Source organism: Coregonus lavaretus (assembly GCF_964263955.1).
Source record: "Coregonus lavaretus genome assembly, contig: HAP1_SCAFFOLD_1213, whole genome shotgun sequence".
NCBI lineage: Eukaryota > Metazoa > Chordata > Actinopteri > Salmoniformes > Salmonidae > Coregonus > Coregonus lavaretus.
Window position 1 is genome coordinate 6,167 of NW_028161267.1, and position 25,924 is coordinate 32,090.

The 25,924-nt window shown below is 43.5% G+C and overlaps 1 protein-coding gene across 1 annotated transcript; it reads left to right on the forward strand.

Moving 5' to 3' along the window:
* Positions 1–509: 509 nt before the first annotated feature.
* On the forward strand, positions 510–12,905 carry LOC311120973 (E3 ubiquitin/ISG15 ligase TRIM25-like). The gene is made up of 6 exons (XM_084195523.1): positions 510–1,132; positions 1,544–1,639; positions 10,123–10,356; positions 10,465–10,624; positions 10,750–10,809; positions 11,046–12,905. Exons 1-6 carry the CDS (start codon positions 536–538, stop codon positions 11,555–11,557), a joined length of 1,659 nt encoding a protein of 552 aa, XP_084051649.1. The 5' UTR covers positions 510–535; the 3' UTR covers positions 11,558–12,905.
* The last annotated feature ends 13,019 nt before the right edge of the window (positions 12,906–25,924 follow it).

Consider the following 25,924-nt stretch of genomic DNA (forward strand, 5'->3'; position numbering starts at 1 on the left):
TGCTGAATGTAGTAACTCTAACCCTGACCCTAGGCCTAACAGTAATAACCACACTGTAATGTAAAGTATTACCTCATTCTCAATGATCAGTCAATACATACAGTATTCATTTAAACTACAGTATATTGTATCAATATCAAACCCCCCCCCCCCCCCATTACAACCACTTATTAATTATTATAGACACTTATAATCAGTGTTATAACACATAAGTGTATTATAAGGCATTATGAAGCTTATTAAAATAATTATAATATGTACTTCATAGGAACTGTTACCCTTTATATATTCTAACAACTCATATTTGTTAGATTTATTCCAAATGAAGGGCCCTAACCTAGAAACTAAAATATTTGTCTCCCTCTCCATGTTGAACGCAGTTCTCTCTCTATCCCTCCCTCCCTCCCTCCCTCTAACCTCACCTATCTGGCAGAACCAGGAAGTCCCTCCCCCTCCCAAAAACTCACTTATGTGGAAACGAAACTGATCTGAGTCTCTGAGTCGTCTGTCTGTGTGAGAGTGAACAACCATCCAAATGGCTCAGCAGGGAGTTCTGCTGGACCAGGACCAGTTCTGTTGTTCTGTCTGTCTGGATCTACTGAAGGAGCCGGTCACTATCCCCTGTGGACACAATTACTGTAGGAGCTGTATTGAGGACTGCTGGGATCAGGATGTTCTGAAAGGGGTCTATAGCTGTCCTCAGTGCAGAGAGACCTTCACTCCAAGGCCTAATCTGAGGAAAAATAACATGTTGGCTGAGATGGTGGAGAAACTGAAGAAGACAGGACTCCAGGCTGCTCCCCCTCCTGCTCTGTGCTATGCTGGACCTGGAGATGTGGCGTGTGATTTCTGCACTGGGACCAGAAAGCAGAAAGCCCTCATGTCCTGTCTGGTGTGTCTGGCCTCTTACTGTGAGATTCACCTCCAATCTCACTATGAATCTCCTGCTTTGAAGAAGCACAAGCTGGTCAAAACCACTGCACAACTACAGGAGAAGATCTGCTCTCATCATGACAAACTGCTGGAGGTTTTCTGTCGTACCGATCAGCAGTGTATCTGTATGCTGTGTACAATGGATGAACATAAAGGCCATGAAACAGTGTCAGCTGCAGCAGAGAGGACTGAGAAACAGGTAAGACCAGAACTACTTGTTGGTGACTGTCTGATAAACAAATAATTAAAGATACAGTAGGAAATAAGTCTGTTTGAATATGAGAGAAATCAAATGAAATTGATCCTCATCAGAACAAATATGAACACAAACCATGAGTATATTGAGTTTGATCCAAATGTATCACCATTTTCTAAAGTCAAACACTATTATCATTCTGAATCCAAAGTTCAGCCTTAACCCTTTGATACGTGTACGCCTACCATAAAAACTATAATCTTTCACATAGCAAGATAAACAAATATAATATTGGAAAGTGACTTCCTCAAGATTATATACCTTCCTCTCTTTGTGCACTATGTCCCATTACTATACTATTGATCTACTGGACAAATAAAGCTTGATAGCTCATTGAAGAGTGATTCTCCACAGAGGCAGCTGGGGATGAGTCAGCAGAAGGTCCAGCAGAGATTCCAGGAGAGAGAGAAGAAGCTGAAGGAGCTCCAACAGGCTGTGGAGTGTCTCAAGGTGAGTATTGTTGACCAGAGGAGACACACCATTTCACTTCTCTCCTCCAGTCAGAGAGAGAGAGAGAGGGGCCCGTCTCCAATCCCACTGGCTCCACTGTTGGGAACAGGCTGTCTGGACCCCTTTCAGAGAATAGACTGCTTAATGTAACCGGTGGGATATGAACCCGGGTCTACTGAGGAGAGAAACCAACATCTTGACTGTTTCACCAAGAGGTCATTCCCCATTAGGCTGACACTGATTTTGATGTCGCAGGAGGGGTTACCTCATCACATAACCTTGAGTAACCATGAAAGACTCAAGTCCCCTATACATTAAATGGAGCTCTCTCTCAATTTAATTCAAAGGGCTTTATTGGCATGGGAAACATATATGTTTACATTGCGAAAGCAAGTGAAATAGATAATAAACAATCAGAAATTAAAAGTCAACATTACACTCACAAAAGTTCCAAAGGAATAGAGACATTTCAAATGTTATAATTCAAGTGAAAACCGAGTGAGCCGTGCGCCAGACCGAGTTCTGGAGGTGAAATGGAAATGAATGAGGGAGAGTTAAGTGAGGTAGAAGGTGTGGTGAAGAGCTCAGAACCAGAGCCTGACATCAATGGACATGATAAAGAAGAATCTGGTGCAGTAGGAGTTACATTGTAGGAGAAAGTGGATCCATACCTTTTGGCTTATCCATTTGTGGTTTCAGGGTGGGTGGGAAAGGAGGTGGGTGCAGTTGAATCAGTGAAGGTAACCTGTAGTGGACTTGGGATATTTGTTTGTGTTTCTTCTGACCAGAGGGAGTGGGCGCTCCGTGTCACGCAACTTGGGTCAAGATCTGTTTCTTGCTTTGCTCTTAGGAACAGGGCACCATTGAAAGGAGTGATTTCTGGGGTAGCGTTAAGTGTAGAAGTGGAGCAATTAAGGTTGAAGACTGCTGGTGTTTGTGATTCCCGCCGTTTGGTGCAACGCAGATCCGGTGGTGAGCGTGGTGAAACAGAGGAGTCACTGTCAGTCCTTTTGAGGTTTGAGTCTTTACTCAACAAAGTCATGTTAGGATATATCAGTTATCCTGTTAGAGCTTTTGTGGTGAATCCACTGCTTTGTTTCAGGTGCAACGTTTATGGTCAGCAGTTTGTAGGAGGGAGATTCCAAGATGTGGGAAGTGTGCAGGAGGGCATGGGATAGAGGATTGTGTAGTTTCGGTGGATAAAGTTGTGTGTGTCAACAGTTGGGATACCCATGTTGCTGGGAATCGGAAGTGTCCGGTGCGAGAGAGGCAGGTTGAGGTGCCTAGAGTGAGAGTAGTGCAGAAGGTGTCGTATGCTGAGGCAGTGAAGAAAGTAGAGGAGGATGGGTCAAGGGTGAGAGATCCTGAGAGGATCCCTGTGAGTAGTAGATCTGTGCCAGCACAGAGGGATAGGCCAACGAGTGATATATGCTTTAGTAAAGTTAGCTTCTTAGCATTCATAGCAATGGTTATCAACTGTACCGCAGAAATGGAACGTAAATCACAGAAAATATATATTGTGGTGGCAGCTGCAGAGAAGTATTTGGGCATACAAGATTAGACTTCAGAAGAGTTCCAGGGTGTGTTGAGTGGTGGTGTCCCGTCCTCCCAGGCCGTTGGCATGGTGCAGGAGCAGATAGGGTCAAAGTAGTGGAATAGGGTAGTGGGTATTTAATGAGTGTTTGGTTAGTTGGAAGGTTTTTTATTAAATGTTCCTTTCCCCTTTTCCCATTTTGTATCACAAAGTAAAATAGATTTATATTATAGTCCAGTTGGGGACGTTAATGCAACATATTGGATGCCAACCGCCGTTAAACTCCAAAGAAGAAGAAACCTTATATTATGGCAATGTACAGTGTCTCTGCCTCTCTCATTCCATCACTTTTGCAGTAGTTGGTTGTGTGGGTCTCTGTCAGCACCCCATTCATAACCAATCGTTGATGGATATTTATAGAGCTCTGATCAGGACGACAATTGATAACGGGTGTATAGTTTATCGAACAAGGCAAAACTTGGCTTCAGAAGCTGGACAGAATCCAGTATATAGCTTTAAGGATATGTATTGGTGCATTTAAATCAACATCTGTATGTGCCTTACTGGTGGAGGCAGGAGAGATGCCTTTGGATATACGGCGTAAAAAATGGTCATTATCTTATTGGGTTGAAAGGCTGTGAGGTTGAGCATCCCACTGCTACTATTCTAGATGACTGTTGGGAATATACTAGTAGACAAGGCAGTGGTTTTGGTTGGACAGTTGGAAAGCTTGCTGATGAGAGTGGTTTGAGGGAGTTGGAGGTTGGCCCTTCTGTGGTGATAGGGGATGGTTCCTCCATGGTTACTCCCAGACCCTGTTGTTGATCTAACCTTGGTAGAGAAAAGGAAAGATTGGTCAGAAGTCAGTGATATAGAGAAACTGGTTGACAATTACATTGGTAGAAGTTTTTATGCTTTTCTACCACTTTTCACAGATGGATCCAAGGACCCAGATAGTGGGCTCACAGGAGCAGGCGTTTACGTTCCTGAATTTGATGTGCAGATATGTAGAAGACTAACAGATGAACTGTCAGTATACTCAGTTGAACTGTTGGTGATAATAGTTGCCCTCCAGTGGGTGGAGGACGTACAACCTGTTAGAATTATAGTATGCTCAGATTCTCTGTCTGTATTGAATAGTTTATCATCTGGTAAATCTAATAGGAGTGATCTGCTATTGGAGGTATTAATGTTATTATGGAGAATTGAGAGAATGGGTTTAGTAGTGAGATTCTGCTGGGTCCCAGCACATTCGGGTGTGGAAGGGAATGAAATTGTAGACCAGTTAGCTAAAAGAGCTTTGAAACGAGATATAATTTATATTAATGTTCCACTGGGTAGAGGTGAGGCCAAATGTAAGATCAGAGACATTTTGATAGATGTGTGGCAGAAGAGATGGTACTCTGAGCACAAGGGCCGGCATTTATATGAATAGTTTACAGTTTTACAGAAAGGTCGATGGACCAAGATTCAAAAGTCAGATTAGGAAGGAAGAGGTGGTGTTTACTAGATTGTGTTTAGGACATTGTACATTGATCTCGTCATTACATCTGGTTGGCAAGCATGGGAATGGTTTGTGTCTGGAAGGTACGGTCGATGAAACGGTGGAGCATGTGTTGTTATATTGTTGTAAGTATGTTGAAGAGAGGGAAAGATTGAAGTGTAGGGTCATTGAGGTTGGACTGGGTTGGGGGGGGGGGGGTTGGAAGGGATTTTGGGGATGGGGGAGGGTCTATTAGAAGTTAGTAGGGCTCTTCTTTATTTTCTCAGAAGTACTGAGTTAGGTAGGAGGATTTAGAAATGTTGGAAACCGTGATTGACCACACACTCCAGCACAGTAGGTGGCGGCATGCACCTTTAACGTTGGTTTGTGGACCGCCATTATATCATAGAAGAAGAAGTTGGTTGTGTGAGAGATTTGTGGTTTGTGAGGAGGGCTACTATTCTTTTTTCTTTTGGTTCTTGCGTATTTTCAGAATGTATTTTCTCATGGTGGAGGGTTTGTTTATTGGTTTCCACTGTTTATCATTTAGAGTTGAGGGGGGAGTAGGGGTAGTTTGTTAGGGCGGCGTGATGGCCTCAACCGAGTGGAGAAGAAACGCTGTCGCTTCGGGTGCGTTCCGGAGAAAGGTGTGGAGGAAGTCTTGTTGTGAGTGGGATTTTTGTGAGGGGTGTGTTGGTGCAGATTTCGCCTCTTTCGATAAGAGTTGTGGTGGCTAATCTGCCTCCGTTTATTACTTACGAACAGACCGCAAGTAGTTGGTTAGTTTTGGTAAATTTGCAAGTGGTTTTCGTGTGCTCTCGGCTGGGTGCCAAGCGGAATCTGTTAAACATGTTGTCTCTTTTCGTAGACAAGTGTTTGTTTCTTAACAAACCTCAAGGTTACACAGGGGAGGGGTGGAACACAGGGTTTGCTAGCACAGATAGTTTTCGGTGTTTCTAGTGTGGGGATCATCAGTTATAGGCTACAAGCAGCAATATGATTGATAGGTAGTAGAGGTATTGAACCCAAATAATCCCTACTCAGATGTGCTAACCTCAACCCTAGTAAACATGCATTATAAAAACCTTCTATATAAAATTATCTCATATTGGGAGTAAATAGCCTCTGAATAGAAAAGAAAAAACACTGCATCTTCCAGCCCACCAATAAATTACATAATGCAACCGTCGCGGTTAGCATATTTACCTCAACATGCCCCTCGCTTGCGTGAGAAGGCAGAGTGCTCGATGCTGGTTGATGAATTTGACAATTAATGTACTAGGAAAATATGTTTTTGTCGACCAGAGGTGACTGAATTAATGTTCAGGCGTATTGATAATCATTATAGTAATGAAGTATAATTTCAAAACATGACCATAAAAACAGGTAATAATAAACATGAATCATCATTATATTACTTCACAGTAATGTGTTTTCAGTCCTTCCTCTTGCGTTAGCAGTGTGGAAAGGGACAGTAAAAAGCTCAGGCAGGAGGAGTTTTCCTGTGAGGTGGAGTGGTGGTGTATCCAGGGAGAGAACTAAACTAATCTTCTGAAATGTCATTCATGGTCTTATGCTGCCATCTATTGGAATTATTAAGCAACTGCAGTAGTACTGAATAAAGTGCTTTTCCTTACTAATCCTTACTAAAGTAGTGATTACTCAGAATTGCAAAAAAATGGCAGGGGTACCAGGAGGGAGGAGAGTAAATGTTTTACATTTTAGTCATTTAGCAGATGCTCTTATCCAGAATGACTTACAGTTAGTGAGTGCATACATTTTCATACTGTCCCCCCATGGGAAACGAACCCACAACCCTGGTGTTGCAAGCGCCATGCTCTACCAACTGAGCTACACGGTAGTAGTGCATGGCCAAGTGGTGGTGCGCAGGCCGTGGAGAAAGCGGTGGTGGGGAGGGTTGCAGCTGGGCTACATGAGCTGAGGCAGGTTTCTGTAGTAACAGAGACTCCGGTGGGCGAAGGCTTGGTGGGCTCATCCCAGGAAATATTGCCTGTCATTGGGGAAGATGCACTGATCATGGGGGAAGTGCAGGGGGGCAGAGACTGGGGAGGAGGAGGACGGTACCGTGCCAATGGAGGAGGAGGAAGAGGGGGGAGGTGAGACTGCGGGAGCGGAGAACAAGGCGTCTCGTTTTCAGACGGCTCATTGGATCCAGAGCTGTCAGGCTGAGGGCCCAGTATATACGCTGAGAGAACTTTCTAGGTTCCTGATGGAGACTAAAGGGGGAAAAGAAGGTTCTGCTGGAGTCTTATTTGATTGATCCTGGAAGGTTTGTAAGGTCAGTACAACACGTGATGAAGAATGAGGGGTTTAGTGTCCTCTCACCCAGGAAGCGGTATAGGCTGAGAAAATGGGTCATGGGTTCTTAAGGGCATGTCTTCAGAATCTGCTTAAATGGATGGTTTTTTCTGGCATGGCGGCTTTATGGGCTTCTCTACTGGTTTCTGATTGTGGTGATTTCCCTCCCACCTCTTATGGAGATTTCACGGTTAGACTTCCTTAACATGAACGCCGGCAAAGACTGGGGGAATATGTCAAACAAAAACATTTAAATGCCATGGCAGAAATCTTAGTGCAGGGGTAGCAAAAGAGGTGTGTAAGGGTAGGTTGTTAGTGTTTAGAGCCCAAATAATGACCTTGTCTTTGCTTTCATAAATGTGTCTGCACCTGGTCCTCTGTAGCTCAGCTGGTAGAGCACGGCGCTTGTAACGCCAGGGTAGTGGGTTCGATCCCCGGGACCACCCATACACAAAAAATATATATATATATATGCACGCATGACTGTAAGTCGCTTTGGATAAAAGCGTCTGCAAAATGGCACATTATATTATAGTACAGGGCTCAGTTCTCTGTTTCACCAGAGGGGTTGGAAAAACAGAGTGGGGAAACCAAGAAAATCCCTTGTTTTACGTTTGTCTGATGGGCGGGTAACTTCTGTTGTGGGGGTGATGAGGGAGCCTGATGGGTGGGTAACTTCTGTTGTGGGGGAGATGAGGGAGCCTGATGGGTGGGTAACTTCTGTTGTGGGGAGATGAGGGAGCCTGATGGGTGGGTAACTTCTGTTGTGGGGAGATGAGGGAGCCTGATGGGTGGGTAACTTCTGTTGTGGGGAGATGAGGGTGCCTGATGGGTGGGTAACTTCTGTTGTGGGGGAAATGAGGGAGCCTGATGGGTGGGTAACTTCTGTTGTGGGGGAGATGAGGGAGCCTGATGGGTGGGTAACTTCTGTTGTGAGGAGATGAGGCTGCGGCTGTGGAGTTGTACTCTGATTTATAGAGGGCAGAACTCTGTGGTCCTCTGTAGAGCATGGCCCTTGTAATGCCAGGGTAGTGGGTTCGATCCCCGGGACCACCCATATGTAAAAATGTATGCACATGACTGTAAGTCGCTTTGGATAAAAGCGTCTGCTAAATGGCATATTATTATTATTATTATCCTGGGTGTTCTCAGATTCTGCTCACAGACCTTTCCAAACTCTCTCTGTCACAGATAAATCAAATAGACCTTTCCCTGGCCTTACACAAACTCTCAGCTGCTGTCTCTCAGACGGTCTGCCTGTGGATTTTTATAAAAAGTTATGGGGAATTATTTTACAGGACGTGTGTTGCGTGAGTGCGTCGGGTTGGGGGAGCTGTCGCTAAGCTGTAGACGGGAGGCTTTGACTCTCCTGCCCAAAATAAGGATTTGAGCGACATAAAGAACTGGAGGCCTGTGGCATTGCTCTGTGTGGAATATAAGGTCTTTACTAAGGTCCTTGTTAACAGACTGAAGTCCCACCTGGACTCTATTGTACACAAGGACCAAACGTACTGTGTACCAGGACGCTCAAACACAGACAATCTGTTCATAATCAGGAGAAAGCCTTTGATAGGCTGGACCATGAATATCTGTTCAATGTGTTGTTTTGGTTGTGGGGAGAATTTTGTGGCCTGTGTTAAAATGCTGTACGCTGGGGCTTCATGTATAGTCAAGGTGTGGGGAGGGCTCAGTAGGCCAGTCTGGGTAGGGAGGGGCATTCACCAGGGAAGCCCTCTGTCAGGGCAGCTATACACTCTTGTTATTGAGCCCTTTCTGGGCCTGCTACGCAGGAGGCTACAGGGAGTGTGGGAGCCAGGCATAGGGTTGGGGACAGGCATAGCAGTGTCAGCATACGCTGAAGACGTCTGTGTTGGTTAGGGATGAGCAGAACCTACAGGCCCTGGAGAATAGTTTGAGGGTGTACGAGGGGGCGTCTTCTGCTTAGGTAAACTGGGGCAAGAGTGAGGCTCTGTTATGTGGGGCATGGAGGGACAGGGCACCTCCGCAGCTTCCAGGGGGGTTGCAGTGGGGCTGTGAGTGGCTCAAGATGCTTGGGGTGTATCTGGGCTCGGAGGGTTGGGATAGGAAGAACTGGGAAGGAGTGTCACAAGCGGTGGTGTCGAGGCTGACGAAGTGGAGGTGGCTCATCTCCCAAGTGGCATACAGAGGGACGGTGCTGATCATCAACAACTTGGTGGCATCCTCTCTATGGCTTAAATTGGCCATTCTCAACGCCCCCGGTGGTCTGCTTGTGGACCTGCAGCGCAAGTTAGTGAATTTTTTCTGGTCAGGGTGGCAGCGTTCTGACTCAGCAGCACAGAGGCTACTGTACCGTACGGAGGTGGGCTGGAGGGAACCAGCATGTGCTCTGTTGAGGAGGGCTGGTGGTTTGGGGCTGGATCAGCAGCTCTTCATCATGCGGCCGGAGAGACTCAATACAGCAGGGGTCTCTGATTTCTATGCTGCAGTACTGAGGGCTGGAGCAGCCTGAGGAGGGGCCACCACCGTTTCCACCACTGCAAGTGACAGCAGAGACTGGGGACTGGCAGGAGAGTCTGGAGGACTTACTGACTTTAAACACTCTGAGCTTAGTGGGAGTGAAGGGGCATCAGTGGCAGGGGGTTGTGGGGGCTGAGAGCATGGCAGGGTATAGGTGGAGGGTGCTCTATAAGCTCCCAGTGCTGGAAAGGTCAGGGGTCGTCCAGTGGAGGGTATTACATGGAGCCCTGGACACCAATAGCTGGTTGGCTCGGGTTGACCTGGGAGTTGGGGAGGGGTGTCCGTTTTCTGCAATGACAGACTGTTCATCATGTTTTTTCTGTGTTGCCAGGGTAATGCCATTACTGTTGACGCCTTAGGGTTGAGTTTGAGTTGTACAAAATGATCAACAGTGTGGAGATGTTTCAGGAGGTATGGGGGCTCAGGGGGGCTGTCTGTACGGCTGGAGAGGAGGGGTTGGATGGACGGTTGGAATGTGGTGCTGGATGGTGTATTGTACTGTGGTGTTGGGTACTGGATAATGTGATTGTGTGGAGGTTGTGGTGGCACGCAATGTGCTTTTAGGGGTGGGGGTGTTAGTGTAAGGATGGCTCATTAAAGTAAGACAAGTCTCTCTCTCTCTCTCTCTCTCTCTCTCTCTCTTAACAGCGCTCTGCACAGGCAGCAGTGGAGGACAGTGATAAGATCTTTACTGAGCTGATCCGCTCCATTGAGAGTAGGCGCTCTGAGGTGAAGGAGCTGATCAGAGCCCAAGAGAAGGCTCAAGTGAGTCAAGCTGAAGGACTCCTGGAGCAACTGGAGCAGGAGATAGCTGAGCTGAGGAAGAGAAGCACTGAGCTGGAGCAGCTCTCACACACAGAGGATCACATCCATTTCCTCCAGGTAACTCAACTGCCTTGATACCTGTGATATGAAATTAAAACTCTCAATAATTTGGTTCTGCTCCCTCTCTCTCTCTCTCTCACCCTCTCTCTCTCTCTCTCCCCCCAGAGTTATCAGTCTCTCTCCGGTACCAGTGTATCTTCAGACTTACCCAGCATCGTTGTCCGTCCTCTTCAGTACTTTGGAGATGTGAGTAAGACTGTGTCTGAACTGAGAGAGAAACTAGAAGACGTCCTTAAAGGAGAATGGACCAAGATCTCCACTACAGGTGTGTTGAAAATAATAAGAACATCAACTTTAGACCATTGAAAGTTCCCTACTAGTCATATACATGTGGAATATGGTGTGATGATAACAATCCCTCTCTCTGTGAATGTGTTTGTGTGTCTGTAGTGAATATAGTGGATGTTGTACTGCCTCCAGAGCCCAAGACCAGAGAACAGTTCTTACAATGTGAGTCTCTTTATTCTGAAGTAACTGACAGTCTCTTTTTACTGACACTCCTAACAATCCCTCTAGAAATATATAGCAATAGTAGATCTAATCAAAGACTGGGTATCTATCTGACTCCTCATATTTCTCTGATTTGATCTCTGCTGTGCTCTAATCAAAGACAGGGTAGATACAGTATCTGACTTCACTTATTGTTCTAACTCCCCTCATTGGTCTCTGCTCTGCTCTTCTCCCAGATTCCTGTCAGCTCACACTGGACCGAAACACAGCACACAAACGCCTCTCTCTGTCTGAAGGGAACAGAAAGGTGACACGTACAGGCCAAGTCCAACCATATCCTGATCATCCAGACAGATTCACTAACTACTGTCAGGTTCTGTGCAGAGAGGGTCTGTCTGGACGCTGTTACTGGGAGGTGGAGTGGAGTGGGTGGTGTGTTACAGCAGTCTCATATAAAGACATCAGCAGAACAGGGACAGATGGTGGATTTGGATACAATAACAAGTCCTGGAGGTTAGAGTGCTCTAGAGGTGGTTATTGGTTCAGACACAATAATGTTAAGACTAAAGTATCAGGCCCTCAGTCCTCCAGAGTAGGAGTGGACCTGGATCACAAGGCAGGTACTCTGTCCTTCTACAGTGTCTCTGACACAATGACCCTCCTCCACAGAGTCCAGACCACATTCACTCAGCCCCTCTATCCTGGGTTTTGGCTCTATAATGGTACTGCTGAGCTGGTTAAACTGTAGTAGGGTCCACATAGATACTAGTCATGCTGGTGTAGTCTATAGCTGAGCTGGTTAAACTGTAGTAGGGTCCACATAGATACTAGTCATGCTGGTGTAGTCTATAGCTGAGCTGGTTAAACTGTAGTAGGGTCCACATAGATACTAGTCATGCTGGTGTAGTCTATAGCTGAGCTGGTTAAACTGTAGTAGGGTCCACATAGATACTAGTCATGCTGGTGTAGTCTATAGCTGAGGTGGTTAAACTGTAGTAGGGTCCACATAGATACTAGTCATGCTGGTGTAGTCTATAGCTGAGCTGGTTAAACTGTAGTAGGGTCCACATAGATACTAGTCATGCTGGTGTAGTCTATAGCTGAGCTGGTTAAACTGTAGTAGGGTCCATATAGATACTAGTCATGCTGGTGTAGTCTATAGCTGAGCTGGTTAAACTGTAGTAGGGTCCACATAGATACTAGTCATGCTGGTGTAGTCTATAGCTGAGCTGGTTAAACTGTAGTAGGGTCCACATAGATACTAGTCATGCTGGTGTAGTCTATAGCTGAGCTGGTTAAACTGTAGTAGGGTCCACATAGATACTAGTCATGCTGGTGTAGTCTATAGCTGAGCTGGTTAAACTGTAGTAGGGTCCACATAGATACTAGTCATGCTGGTGTAGTCTATAGCTGAGCTGGTTAAACTGTAGTAGGGTCCACATAGATACTAGTCATGCTGGTGGTGATGGTCCCCAGATGTGATGATTCATTCTGCTCTGTTTTTATGTACAATGATTTGATTTATTTGATCTTCAGAAGATGTTATGAATTAAAATTCAATGCATTCATATTATTTGTAAGTGCAACGTTTTAATCTTATACATTTACATTAATCATGATGCATGCTGTTAATGTATGTTGGTTGTCATTCAGAACCATTGAAATGTTTTCTCAATTGGTTCTCTGTCTCAATGTAATTTTCCTAAGTATCATGGAACAGGTAGTGTTACTTACTTGCTAATTGAACTATATGGGCCGGTTTCCCGGACACAGATGAAGCCTAGTTCTAGACTAAAAAGCATGTTCAATGGAGATGTCCGGGAAACCGGCCCTAAATTTGGCATCTTTTATTCTCCCATACTGCTCAGTCAAGCAATATTAAACCTGTCCAGCAGGTGGTGCTATTAACCAAACAATAAAAACATCAGCTATCTTGACTTGTCACTCAGTATATCAGTAATGTTCAGAATTGTACTTTAATATCATTGGAGATTGATGGTCTTTTTAATCCACTATCTAGAGTCAGGAACAGATGAAGTTAGGTCTGCTACTGTTCAGTTATTAAATATGATTCATGGTGATGGGAAATAAAAAATCCATCTAGTAGTAGTTTTCCTTTGCTATTTATTCCAAGGTGTATCTTTAACTTGTAAATGGATTGTGTTGAAGCTGGCATGTGGTGTGGATGATAGAATAGAGTGAATAGAGGAGCGAAGAGAGGAGGAGAGGAGAACATCATATAGAAGACAGATAAGATAGAGAGACAATTCATACCCAGGGGAGTTACTGCCTCTGGCTCAAATGACACCCTGTTCCCTACGTAGTGCACTAGGCTTCTTTTGACCAGATCTAAAGTAGTCTTCTAGATTTTACATGTTTTCTCCCTGTCATTAGAAAATGACAATATGGTAATGACTTTAGTGGTTTCCTCCCCCTTTGTTTTTATTGGTTGTGTGTTATGTGTGTTGTTGTGTTAGGTTATTCCCCTGTGTTCCTAATGGAAACTCCATTAACAATGAATCACAAACAAATTATTTTCCAGTTGTGTTTAGACAACTTCATGGCTGACATCCCCCAGTTCTGTTAAGACCCATTGAACTGGGTCACATTCTAAATGGTCACTTGTATTGATAGTCCATACTGGGCCTAACTGGGGTTAACCATACTGGAGGGTTTCTTTCTGCACACATATTCCCTCATCTCCAGAACTTTACCTGATGTCCCGTCTCTCTCTCTCTCTCTCTCTCTCTCTCTCTCTCTCTCTCTCTCTCTCTCTCTCTCTCTCTCTCTCTCTCTCTCTCTCTCTCTCTCTCTCCCTCTCTCTCCCATCAAACCGTATAGAAAGCAGACAACCTCAATATGGTTTCATTCCTGTAGTTATCAGGACACATGGGGTGTGGAACTATTATCTCCTTTCTATGTGTGAACTTGTCCACTTCCCTTCATGGATTTAAAAGGAAATGACTGGTATATGTAAACTCCCTCTACCCCATGCCAACACCAATCCAATGCTGTACAATTAATTCCATAGCTTAACATGGGAAATGCTCACTGCCTCCCATAAGAGTCATTGAAGCGTTGGATGAGATAGGACCCTGCCTTCACCAGGGGATATTTGTTGGACCCCGTCACAACAGGTGAGGAGGGCCTCATCCTCCAGCTGCCCAAAGAAAGCCAGGGACTGCCTTGTGATCCAGTCTCCAGCAGGGGGCAGCAAAACCCTATGGACCTGAAAGGGAAAGTGAGGAGTAAAAACCTAAGGTGAATTTACATTGATGTTTCCATAGAGACCTGAGTCGTATTCACTAGGCACCAAACTGAAGATAATTAGCTGAAACAGGGAGGGACTAACTGAACGAGAAAAGTTTTGGATGTTTGTACTTTTAGGACTTTTCTATTGGTTCCATTACAACAGGCAAACTCAATCAAGCACTGCTTATTAAGTATTCAACATTATTTTAAATAGTATTTGAACGCAGGTCTGTTTCCACATGCAATAAGCCTGTAACATCTTGTATGATCTTATGAGGTAAAGGTGTGTCAAATGGAAGGGCAAGTCTCACCACTGAGAGGAAAACATCACTGGTCCACCTCTGCATCAGGTCAGCTATGTTGTCAGTACTGTGTCGTCATTCTGTTACCAAACTTTGCATCTGCGCTGTTCTTCAAGTCAATGTGTTTATGTAATTTTTTTGTGTATATATTGTTAAAAGTAGTCCTTGTGCATAAAGGTGTAAGGTTTGTTTAACTTTGCAATCATTAGTTTTTGTTTGACGTCCATTTTAAAGTGAAAAATCTGAGTGTCAGCGTCACTCTATTTCCATGGAACTTCAGTTTTACATTCCTAGGACTGAGCAGCCCTTCACCCAGGTGTGATTGTACATAGATAACCCCCTGAGAGAGAGAGAGAGCGCTGTACTCACTCCCTATGTGTCTGTCTGCACTCAGGAAGACCTCAGCCTCCAGGCCCAGACTGTAGGCCATCACATGGAGCACCCGGAGACTCAGGTCCTTAGATCCACTCACTCCTTCCCACGATGGCCATTTCTATAGACCAGGAAGAGTTGTGTTAGGACAGTGAAATCAGAGCTATATACAATACAGGATAAAGAAGATGACATGTTTTGACAACTTTAAATGTATTCTAATTTGTGGCCTAGTGAGTTCTGTTCCAAGATGGAGGTCTATCAGAGTGGTTGAACTCTGTATATGGGGCAGAGTGAGGTAAATCACTTTGTACCTTGACCTTAACACTGATAACAACAACCACCACAGAGAAGTTGGCTGTGTCTACATCTGTCACAATAGAGAGACAGACAGGTTGTTTACTATGACTGGATGAAGGGATACAGTGTTGAAGGCTTCCTTTAGGTCTCCTGGTCTCTTGGGATTTAATCTGTGAATACAGTGAGATAGTCCTAACCATTCAATCAATGTACAGAACAAACAGTCATCATTAACACTATACAGAGTGGAGCCTATGGATATAATATATTATCTTATAATAGAATAGAATATAATTGTATAAATAGAATAGAGTAACTGTTTTGACATGAAAGCACAGCCAGATGAGTTGACTTGACAGTGTGTCTCTATACCTCAGTCTCTGAAGACACCCAGCAATGGTTAGGATTATTAGAGAAGCTTTTCCTGCTGAAAGGCAGTTTCATTTCATCTGGTTGCAGAAAACAATTCATGGGATATGTTCATAACCCCGTCCACCTATAAGATGTGGGTGGTTTCTGTCTGACTAAGAAGAGATACAAAGAACTCTGATTATAAAACGTCTTCTCTTTTTAGTCCTAGATATGGCTAGGGTTAGGGTTACTGCTGAATGTAGTAACTCTAACCCTGACCCTAGACCTAACAGTAATAACCACACTAATGTAAAGTGATATAACGTCTTGTCATAGTGTTGTGGGAACTAAGTTAAATCTGTTAGATAGGTAACTCTTGGTGCCACATGGTGCCACAGAGTCTGAATGCCAAGGATTCTATTATCTCGAGGGAGCTTACTAGGGTTTATCTTAGAATGATTGCTAGATGGAATATACTGACTTGGGGTACAAGGTAATAACATCAGAGTGGGGAGTGCCCACTGATGGTTACCAGACGTTGTTGAAGAAACGTGTAACATGAAATATATAAACTGAGAGATTTCCTTTGTCCAGAGTTCGGATGACAAGAGGCAAAGCACGTGCCGTTTGTTATACGAACCCGGTACCGTAATCAATTAAATACTTTGCATCAACTCTCCATCTAAGTGTTAAAAATCTTCTTGCATCATGAATTACTTGATACCAGAGGAACTCATCATAACAGATTGGCGTCTAAATGAACAGAATGCAGTTTACTGCTGAAATAACAGGTAAGCAGACTTTAATTATATTAATTTAAATGTGCATGTGTCTGCTCAAACGGTCAGAAACAGACTCCATGAGGGTGGTATGAGGGCCCCACGTCCACAGGTGGGGGTTGTGCTTACAGCCCAACACTGTGCAGGACGTTTGGCATTTGCCAGAGAACACCAAGATTGGCAAATTCGCCATTGGCGGCCTGTGCTCTTCACAGATGAAAGCAGGTTCACACTGAGCATGTGACAGACGTGACAGAGTCTGGAGACGCCGTGGAGAACGTTCTGCTGCCTGCAACATCCTCCAGCATGACCGGTTTGGCGGTGGGTCAGTCATGGTGTGGGGTGACATTTCTTTGGGGGGCCGCACAGCCCTCCATGTGCTCACCAGAGGTAGCCTGACTGCCATTAGGTACCGAGATGAGATCCTCAGACCCCTTGTGAGACCATATGCTAGTGCGGTTGGCCCTGGGTTCCTCCTAATGCAAGACAATGCTAGACCTCATGTGGCTGGAGTGTGTCAGCAGTTCCTGCAAGAGGAAGGCATTGATGCTATGGACTGGCCCGCCCGTTCCCCAGACCTGAATCCAATTGAGCACATCTGGGACATCATGTCTCGCTCCATCCACCAACGCCACGTTGCACCACAGACTGTCCAGGAGTTGGCGGATGCTTTAGTCTGGGAGGAGATCCCTCAGGAGACCATCCGCCACCTCATCAGGAGCATGCCCAGGCATTGTAGGGAGGTCATACAGGCACGTGGAGGCCACACACACTACTGAGCCTCATTTTGACTTGTTTAAAGGACATTACAAAGTTGGATCAGCCTGTAGTGTGGTTTTCCACTTTAATTTTGAGGGTGACTCCAAATCCAGACCTCCATGTGTTGATAAATTTGATTTCCATTGATAATTGTTGTGTGATTTTGTTGTCAGCACATTCAACTATGTAAAGAAAAAAGTATTTAATAAGATTATTTCATTCATTCAGATCTAGGATGTGTTCTTTTAGTGTTCCCTTTATTTTTTTTTGAGCAGTGTATATTATCATTGAGGAGCTATGGTGAGGAAGTGAAGGAATTTCATTATGGATCAGATGTTAAGACTACAAACCATTGTAATTGGGCTATTTGGGGGATTTCTTTGTCATTTCAATAGCATTGGGTCAATGGCATAGAGTAAAATCTGGGTTTCTGAGTGTAATTCAACTGTTGGTATGTGTTGCTTAGACATATACTGCAGCCAGTGTTTGTTTTGTGATGTAGACTGGAAGATTTAGCAGTTTGTTTGGTTCAAATTGAAAGACTCACTTATGCCACAGAAATAGCGTGACGATTTCGAGGTAGTAATTTTTTTTTTGTTGCCTAATGGTTTGCTAGCTTAAACGACTGAGAAATGGTGTCGTAATCTCAATCAATAGATTGAATATTAATAATATACAGTGAGGGAAAAAAGTATTTAATCCCCTGCTGATTTTGTACGTTTGCCCACTGACAAAGAAATGATCAGTCTATAATTTTATTGGTAGGTTTATTTGAACATTGAGAGACAGAATAACAACAAAAAAATCCAGAAAAACGCATGTCAGAAATGTTATAAATTGATTTGCATTTTAATGAGGGAAATAAGTATTTGACCCCCTCTCAATCAGAAAGATTTCTGGCTCCCAGGTGTCTTTTATACAGGTAACGAGCTGAGATTAGGAGCACACTCTTAAAGGGAGTGCTCCTAATCTCAGTTTGTTACCTGTATAAAAGACATCTGTCCACAGAAGCAATCAATCAATCAGATTCCAAACTCTCCACCATGGCCAAGACCAAAGAGCTCTCCAAGGATGTCAGGGACAAGATTGTAGACCTACACAAGGCTGGAATGGGCTACAAGACCATCGCCAAGCAGCTTGGTGAGAAGGTGACAACAGTTGGAGCGATTATTCACAAATGGAAGAAACACAAAAGAACTGTCAATCTCCCTCGGCCTGGGGCTCCATGCAAGATCTCACCTCGTGGAGTTGCAATGATCATGAGAACGGTGAGGAATCAGCCCAGAACTACACGGAAGGATCTTGTCAATGATCTCAAGGCAGCTGGGACCATAGTCACCAAGAAAACAATTGGTAACACACTACGCCGTGAAGGACTGAAATCCTGCAGCGCCCGCAAAGGTCCTCCTGCTCAAGAAAGCACATATACAGGGCCATCTGAAGTTTGCCAATGAACATCTGAATGATTCAGAGGAGAACTGTGTGAAAGTGTTGTGGTCAGATGAGACCAAAATTGAGCTCTTTGGCATCAACTCAACTCACCGTGTTTGGAGGAGGAGGAATGCTGCCTCTGACCCCAAGAACACCATCCCCACCGTCAAACATGGAGGTGGAAACATTATGGTTTGGGGGTGTTTTTCTACTAAGGGGACAGGACAACTTCACCGCATCAAAGGGACGATGGACAGGGCCATGTACCGTCAAATCTTGGGTGAGAACCTCCTTCCCTCAGCCAGGGCATTGAAAATGGGTAGTGGATGGGTATTCCAGCATGACAATGACCCAAAACACACGGCCAAGGCAACAAAGGAGTGGCTCAAGAAGAAGCACATTAAGGTCCTGGAGTGGTCTCCAGACCTTAATCCCATAGAAAATCTGTGGAGGGAGCTGAAGGTTCGAGTTGCCAAACGTCAGGCTCGAAACCTTAATGACTTGGAGAAGATCTGCAAAGAGGAGTGGGACAAAATCCCTCCTGAGATGTGTGCAAACCTGGTGGCCAACTACAAGAAACGTCTGACCTCTGTGATTGCCAACAAGGGTTTTGCCACCAAGTACTAAGTCATGTTTTGCAGAGGGGTCAAATACTTATTTCCCTCATTAAAATGCAAATCAATTTATAACTTTTTGACATCCGTTTTTCAGGATTATTTTGTTGTTATTCTGTCTCTCACTGTTCAAATAAACCTACCATTAAAATTATAGACTGATCATGTCTTTGTCAGTGGGCAAACGTACAAAATCAGCAGGGGATCAAATACTTTTTTCCCTCACTGTAGATATACATTGAATGTATGATCGTCCAAAAAGAGTAGATGTTTGTTTTACTTCCTGTAGCCTAATTAGAAGGGACAGTTACCTAAATCTACTGACTTCTAATAATAGGGGACTGGTGATTGGATAGAGCTGTAGCCATGACAACATTCTAGGGAAGGGGCACAATATAGAGCAGTGGCTGTAGTGTTGAGAGAGTTGTTATTCTGAAACGAGCTACAGTACTGGGGAGGCAAGTAGGCACAGATAGAAAATAGAACGTAGGAATATTTGATAAAATAGGGTGGGGTCTAGTGACCCGAAGCTGAATAAATCATTGGGGAAATACCTAAGCACAGGAGAGGAAAGTGGTTTTATAGGTTTGAGATGAGATAAATAAAGAATGTAATACCAAAGCACAGGAAAGGGAGTGTGTTTTCTTAATGGGAAGTGAAGCAAGGGGACAAAGAGAATAAACAGACTATTAAAAACACAAGGGATAAAAACTCATTGTTGAAAAGAAGCAGAGTATGAAGATATATTAGGGAGAGAGATACCATTTAACTGAGGGCTAGAAACACTTTTTGCTGAGAAAGCTAACATAAATAATTTACCTTGCATCCTAACAGAGACACTGAACCAAAACATAAAGCTACAACAGCAATCTAGGATTGTAAAAGTTGTCAAGGTAGTTTTTAACCTTACGATAGAGGTAAACGCAGAACGCTGTTTGAGAATGGGTTTTATTTTTTGTCTACTAGTAAGAATGGAAGAGTTTCCATGGTTTTGTCTGCGGGTGTTAGCGACTGGGGCTCGCTGAACTCCAGGGGGCTATAAGGGACATAATGGGTTCAGTTTGGTGTATTGGGATCACTGGTTGCTGCGGAAAAGGAGGAAGTCAAAGGGGGGGTGAGTGTAACCAGTGTGGAATGGATAGTACTTAGCGGGGAGAACTACTAGCGTTTCCATTGGTGACGTAACTCGCTCTGAGACCTTGAAGTAGTTGTTTACCTTGCTCTGCAAGGGCCGCGGCTTTTGTGGCGCGATGGGTAACGGTGCTTCAAGGGTTACTGTTGTCGATGTGTGCAGAGGGTCCCTGGTTCAAGCCCATGTAGGGACGGAAGCAAAACTGTTACATTGATGCTATTGACCCGGAGCACTAGTTGCTGTGGTTAGATTATAGGAAAGGGATTGTCCTACCAATCCATGGCGGCCTAGGATAACGTAGTAATTAAAGTGGATTCACTGTGAATAGATGTTTTGTTTGTTTTGACTATAATTTAACAATAATTTGACACCTGCTAAAGTAACATTGGATGGAAAGACAGCGGTAGAGAATAATTTAAATTGTAGAGGGTTTTCTGGGTTAAAAAGTAAGTAGGTTAATTGGGAAATGAGACATGTCGAATTGGATTGTTTGAGTAGACTAGTATTAAAATAATGCCTTCTAGTAATGTGTATGCAAATATGTTATTAGGTAGTAGTGGTTTGTGGATAGAATTGACTAATGCCATGATTTAGTCCACGGGTGAAAGAGAGTCATGCTCGTTGGGCTATATCAGGATGTATAGGACACAGAGGGTAATGTGAAGCAGAGATCTGAATAGGTGAATTAATTAATTCTAAAAACGATCATCTGTTTCTGTTATGTTGAAATTAGGGGATGGCAGGTAGTTTCGACTATTACGCTGATCGGGCAGCGCTAACTTTTTGAAGGTTCTAGATTTGTTGGTCAACAGGTTTATATTTTTACTAAATCAATGCAACAGATAGCGATTAAATTAACGGAAAGGGGTTATAGGTTTATTCCAATTAATGAAACGTGTTATTATCTGATGTGTCTTGAGTGGGAGTTTTTTTTCCAGGATTGATGGAAGGTCCCTACAGTATATGTTAAAGGAAAAGTAGGAGACAACGTCTCAAACAACTTTTTTAATAGATGCCTGGGATAAAATATCACGGCTTCCTTACCCGGAGTAATTGATTATATTGGCGAATGAATAAAATATGACATTTAGAGGGGTGACAGGAACAATATAAGGGGAAACAGATATTTCCTATGTTGTTGATCAAGTAATGGTACTAGGATAATTTGACATGGGAGCAAATAGAGCCGATTTTGGGGTTGAATAATCCTTGCGAGAATTACAGAAAGTGGATTCTAAAGGGTACTCAGTTGAAAATACTCATTGCAAACTCAGAGAACATTGGGTGGTTTTCATCTTGTGAGAGATTTTAGGTCATCTTATTCTGGAGTAGAAACGAGGAATTGGATTGAAAGAAACAATTAGTGATATGAGGTAGTACAGTGGAATTATCTGCATCGTGTTTTGTGTGTAATTACTATTTTGGGGATTGCTGATTATAACTGAATGTTGTTCAGATGTTCCCGAGTATGTGGTCTCACTGAGTGGACCATTTAATTTCGTTGAGGGGGTTTTCACGGGGTAGAAATTATATGTCTTAAAGGGACACACACATGGAATTTTTTGAAGTTATATTTTCTGAGTGAGTTTTAATTAATCATATGTGATTTATTTTGATAAGAACTGTAATGAAGTCTTACTGTACACTGGGGATACGATATGTATGAAATGTTTTGACTGTTGTTAAGGATTAGTCTACTATAGAATGAAGCACTTCTTTGAATGATTTGATTGACCTCTGACCTCTGTCCTGACTTTCTAGTGTGATTTGATCACCCACACTGGAAACCCGAGAGACATAGGATGGTGAATTTAAGGTAATTTATTATAACGAGTTGAGGGTAATTTGTAATACTGATAATTATGACGAAGGTTATGGTTCATAATCGTATATATGATTCGGACTATGACAAGGACAGAGAGGGAGTGCTAGCCCTGAATGAGGGATACCTGTCGCTAGTCAATTTTACTATTCTTTAATTACTTTATGGGATACAATTAAGTTAAGATATTATCAAAGGTTGTCATTTTAATTTCATTTATTATTTTGGTTTAACAGGCAATGTTGTTGTTTTGTTTTTTGAACACATGAATCACGATGTGAGGGCCTTTTTGGTAAATATGCAAATTGTATTAAGAATGTGAGCAGTAGTTATTAATGTGTTATGGGTTAGATAAAATGTTTATGTGCAAGTGTATTTGTGGTAGGAGGCAGGGTGTAGAGGAGGCCTGTGTCTGAAACTAGTTGACTACAACGGGCTGTAAGGATTTGCACTTCTTAATCTCAAGGTTTCTCTTGACTGAGGAGAAGACATGGTACAGTAGCATACTGTGTCTCACCTAACAATGTTCTTAAGACTTTCTTCCCATGGGTGAAGGCAACTTTGCCCAACCTAACAGGAGAATCTGGGCATTTTCTGCCACCCTGGAGGCTTTGTGGCGGTAAAGGATTACAGAAGTAAGAGCTGGACAGACCCTAGGTGGAGAGGTCAGTACTAGGTGTTACTGGCTACCTCGATGGAGGGGAAAGTAGCAGAGAGAGATACCTAGATCCATGTCTCTCACTGTAGGAGAGGTCCAAACCCGGAAGAGGAAGATGGCCTCGCCATTGGGTAGCGTTATTTTCTTTTTGTGTCTGTATGTGTCTGTGTGTCTTTGCAGTAGTGACTCTCAGCTTCCCTATTGGTATGCTGCCAGAAGGACACTATCCACAGACCGATGTCGGTGGATTGAGAGGGACTCTGACTGATCCGAGACCCTAGTGACGGAAGAAGGTTCAGAGCTAAAGGGACCGTACAACGTCATCCAGGCTACACCAACGGCTGTACGGATAGAGGGAAGATCAACCTCGTATCATCTAAACCACTGCACCAGAGTACCACGAGGAAACCGACGACCTGGAGAGGAGGAAGATGAGGATGCTGGGGATGATCAGAATCGGGAGATGGGAGACGATGGCAATGGGATGGCTAATGATGAGCTACGTGCTCTGGCTGATTCCACAGGGTGATAAGGAGAGTATATTAGAAATTGGTATTAAGAATAATTGGTAAAACATAATAATTTGTCATATAGTCAATGCTTATATGGATTTCTTGGATTAGAAATGAACTCAGCTGAACTGTTATGATCTGTCCTCTCTCTCAAGGTAACTACAGATGGAGTCTGGAATGCATAGCAGAGATAATTAGGTCAAGAACAGTGGGAACCTCAAAACCCCTCTAAACCGGCTGAAGATGAGCATCAGAGGCGTTGAAGACGTTCCTGTACAGCACCACTTCTACCTGCAGCCGATGTACAGCATCCAATAGAAGCTATCAACTGTCTTTTATCTCATGCTTTTCTCACGGGAGACAGGAGTCCATGTGGAGTGTGAGAGGAGTCCATGTGGAGTGTGACAGGAGTCCATGTGGAGTGTGACAGGAGTCCATGTGGAGTGTGACAGGAGTCCATGTGGAGTGTGACAGGAGTCCATGTGGAGTGTGACAGGAGTCCATGTGGAGTGTGACTGGAGTCCATGTGGAGTGTGACAGGAGTCCATGTGGAGTGTGACAGGAGTCCATGTGGAGTGTGACAGGAGTCCATGTGGAGTGTGACTGGAGTCCATGTGGAGTGTGACAGGAGTCCATGTGGAGTGTGACAGGAGTCCATGTGGAGTGTGACAGGAGTCCATGTGGAGTGTGACTGGAGTCCATGTGGAGTGGGCATGGAGAGAGATCCGTTCAAATACAACATTTCTCATGTTGTTGGTATACTGGTTGGCAAATGGACGAGACAGAATGGGGGGTAGAGATTGTAGCTGCTCGGATGAGACATTGAAATTGGGACATTGTTATGGGCAATTCAAGTTGAAATATAAAGCTATCTGAATAACATAATGAAGAAACGCCAGAAGATTGAGTGCCGGGGAAGGACGGGGTTGTCACGCCCTGACCTATAGAATTCTAGTTAGTTTGGTCAGGGTGTGAATATCATGTGTGTGTTTTTCAATGTGGACTTTCTATGTTGTGTGTTTCTATGTTTGGCCGGGTGTGATTCCCAATCAGAGGCAGCTGTCGCTCGTTGTCTCTGATTGGGGATCATACTTAGGCAGTCAGTTTTCCTGCCTGGGTTGTGGGATCTTGTTTGTGCTCTGTGAGTTTGTCTTGTTAGTGTATAGCCTTCCGACGTCACGTTTCGTTGCCTTTTGTTGTTTTTGTATGTTTATTCAGTTTAATAAACATGTATGCATTTCACGCTGCGCCTTGGTCTGACCCGTTCTTCAACGACCGTGACAGGGGTTGGTCAGCTGTGTCCATAATTAATTTGGACTTCTCTAAATGTGATAATTTGGGTATGAGGTTGATGTAGAAGGTAAATGTATAGTAATTTGGACTAAGAATGCATTGTGATCTGTAGTTATTATCATGATGAGGAAGGTAATTCTGGATAGTTATACTGTATGTTCATATAAATGTACATTCTGCCAGTGGCAATGGGTGCTAAGTTGAGCGTTTTAACTTTGAGTGATAGGAACAATGTGAATCACCAAGAATTGTCATTCTAAATTTGTGTTGGATAATTTATTTGATTTTGGTTATGATTTATAAGATGACTGAGTGATTTAAGTAAGTTGACACTGCAATTCATGTATTAGATATTGATTATTTTGATTGTTATACTAATTGGGATATGGGTAAAGAAGGTATGTGTGCTAAAGATGTTGAAACTATTCTCAGCATGCCCTGGCAGTGCTGCTACAATCGCAAGATACATGTCTTAAATAGATATTATGGTTAAAACAATGCTACATTAGTTATAATGTGTTAGGATACACTTATGATTTATCGCGAGTAGACAATTTGGAATATTACTGTTTGAAACATGTAAGGTTGATGCAAGGATTGTGCCTGATATCAGGAACATGTTGATTCACTGGGTTTGGTCACTCTATACATTATTATATTGGGACCTATGAAATCCCAGAGAGGGGAGATTGAGGTGTATTTTTACATTGAAAGGTTTAAACATTGGTACATATGTGTTGTTAGAACTTAATGGGTTCATATCACTGGGGTTTGGTGTGTGAAAGAGGAATGTTTGTTTTCTATCTTTATCTGATCTGACCTCGGGTTGAATTCCTCGCTCCTAACTAATCCAAGGCAGTCCTGATTTATCAGGGACTGGAACCAGAGTGTTATCCTTTGTCTCTATCTAAGGAATATTACTGGAACGGAGTCGGGGTTGAACAGAGTTCAGACTAAACATGGTATCTACTAACAGTATTGGGTTTTCAAGCAATTGGGTCTGAAAGGGCCCTCATTAGACAATATGTAATGGATACTCGCATAGCATTGGATGCTATTACAGCAGCTCAAGGGGGCGTGTGTGCGATTGTAGGAGGAGATACATGTTGGGCATACTTGCCATCAGAATCAGGAAGGTCTTGGGAAGCTAAGGGAAATATTAGAGAAATACAGGATGGAATTAAGAATACGAATAGAGATGCAAAAATATTAAGGGGATATAGCAATTTGAACGCTGTTGAAGTCTTTTCAAGGTTTGTTAGTGGTAATTCAATAGGAACATGGATGGCAAGCATTCTAGATCCCCTAGTGGCCATAGTAATTATTGTAGCCATAGTGATGGGGTGTTGCCATAGTAATTATTGTAGCCATAGTTATGGGGTGTTGTTTTCCCATATTTCAGGGATTGATTTTGAGATCTGTACTAACGATTACGAACATGCCAGTGATTACAGCTAGACATGTATAAGGCTAATCCCCGCCTTATCTTAACTCATTGGTCACCATAGCAACACCCACCCGTAGTATGCGCTCCAGCA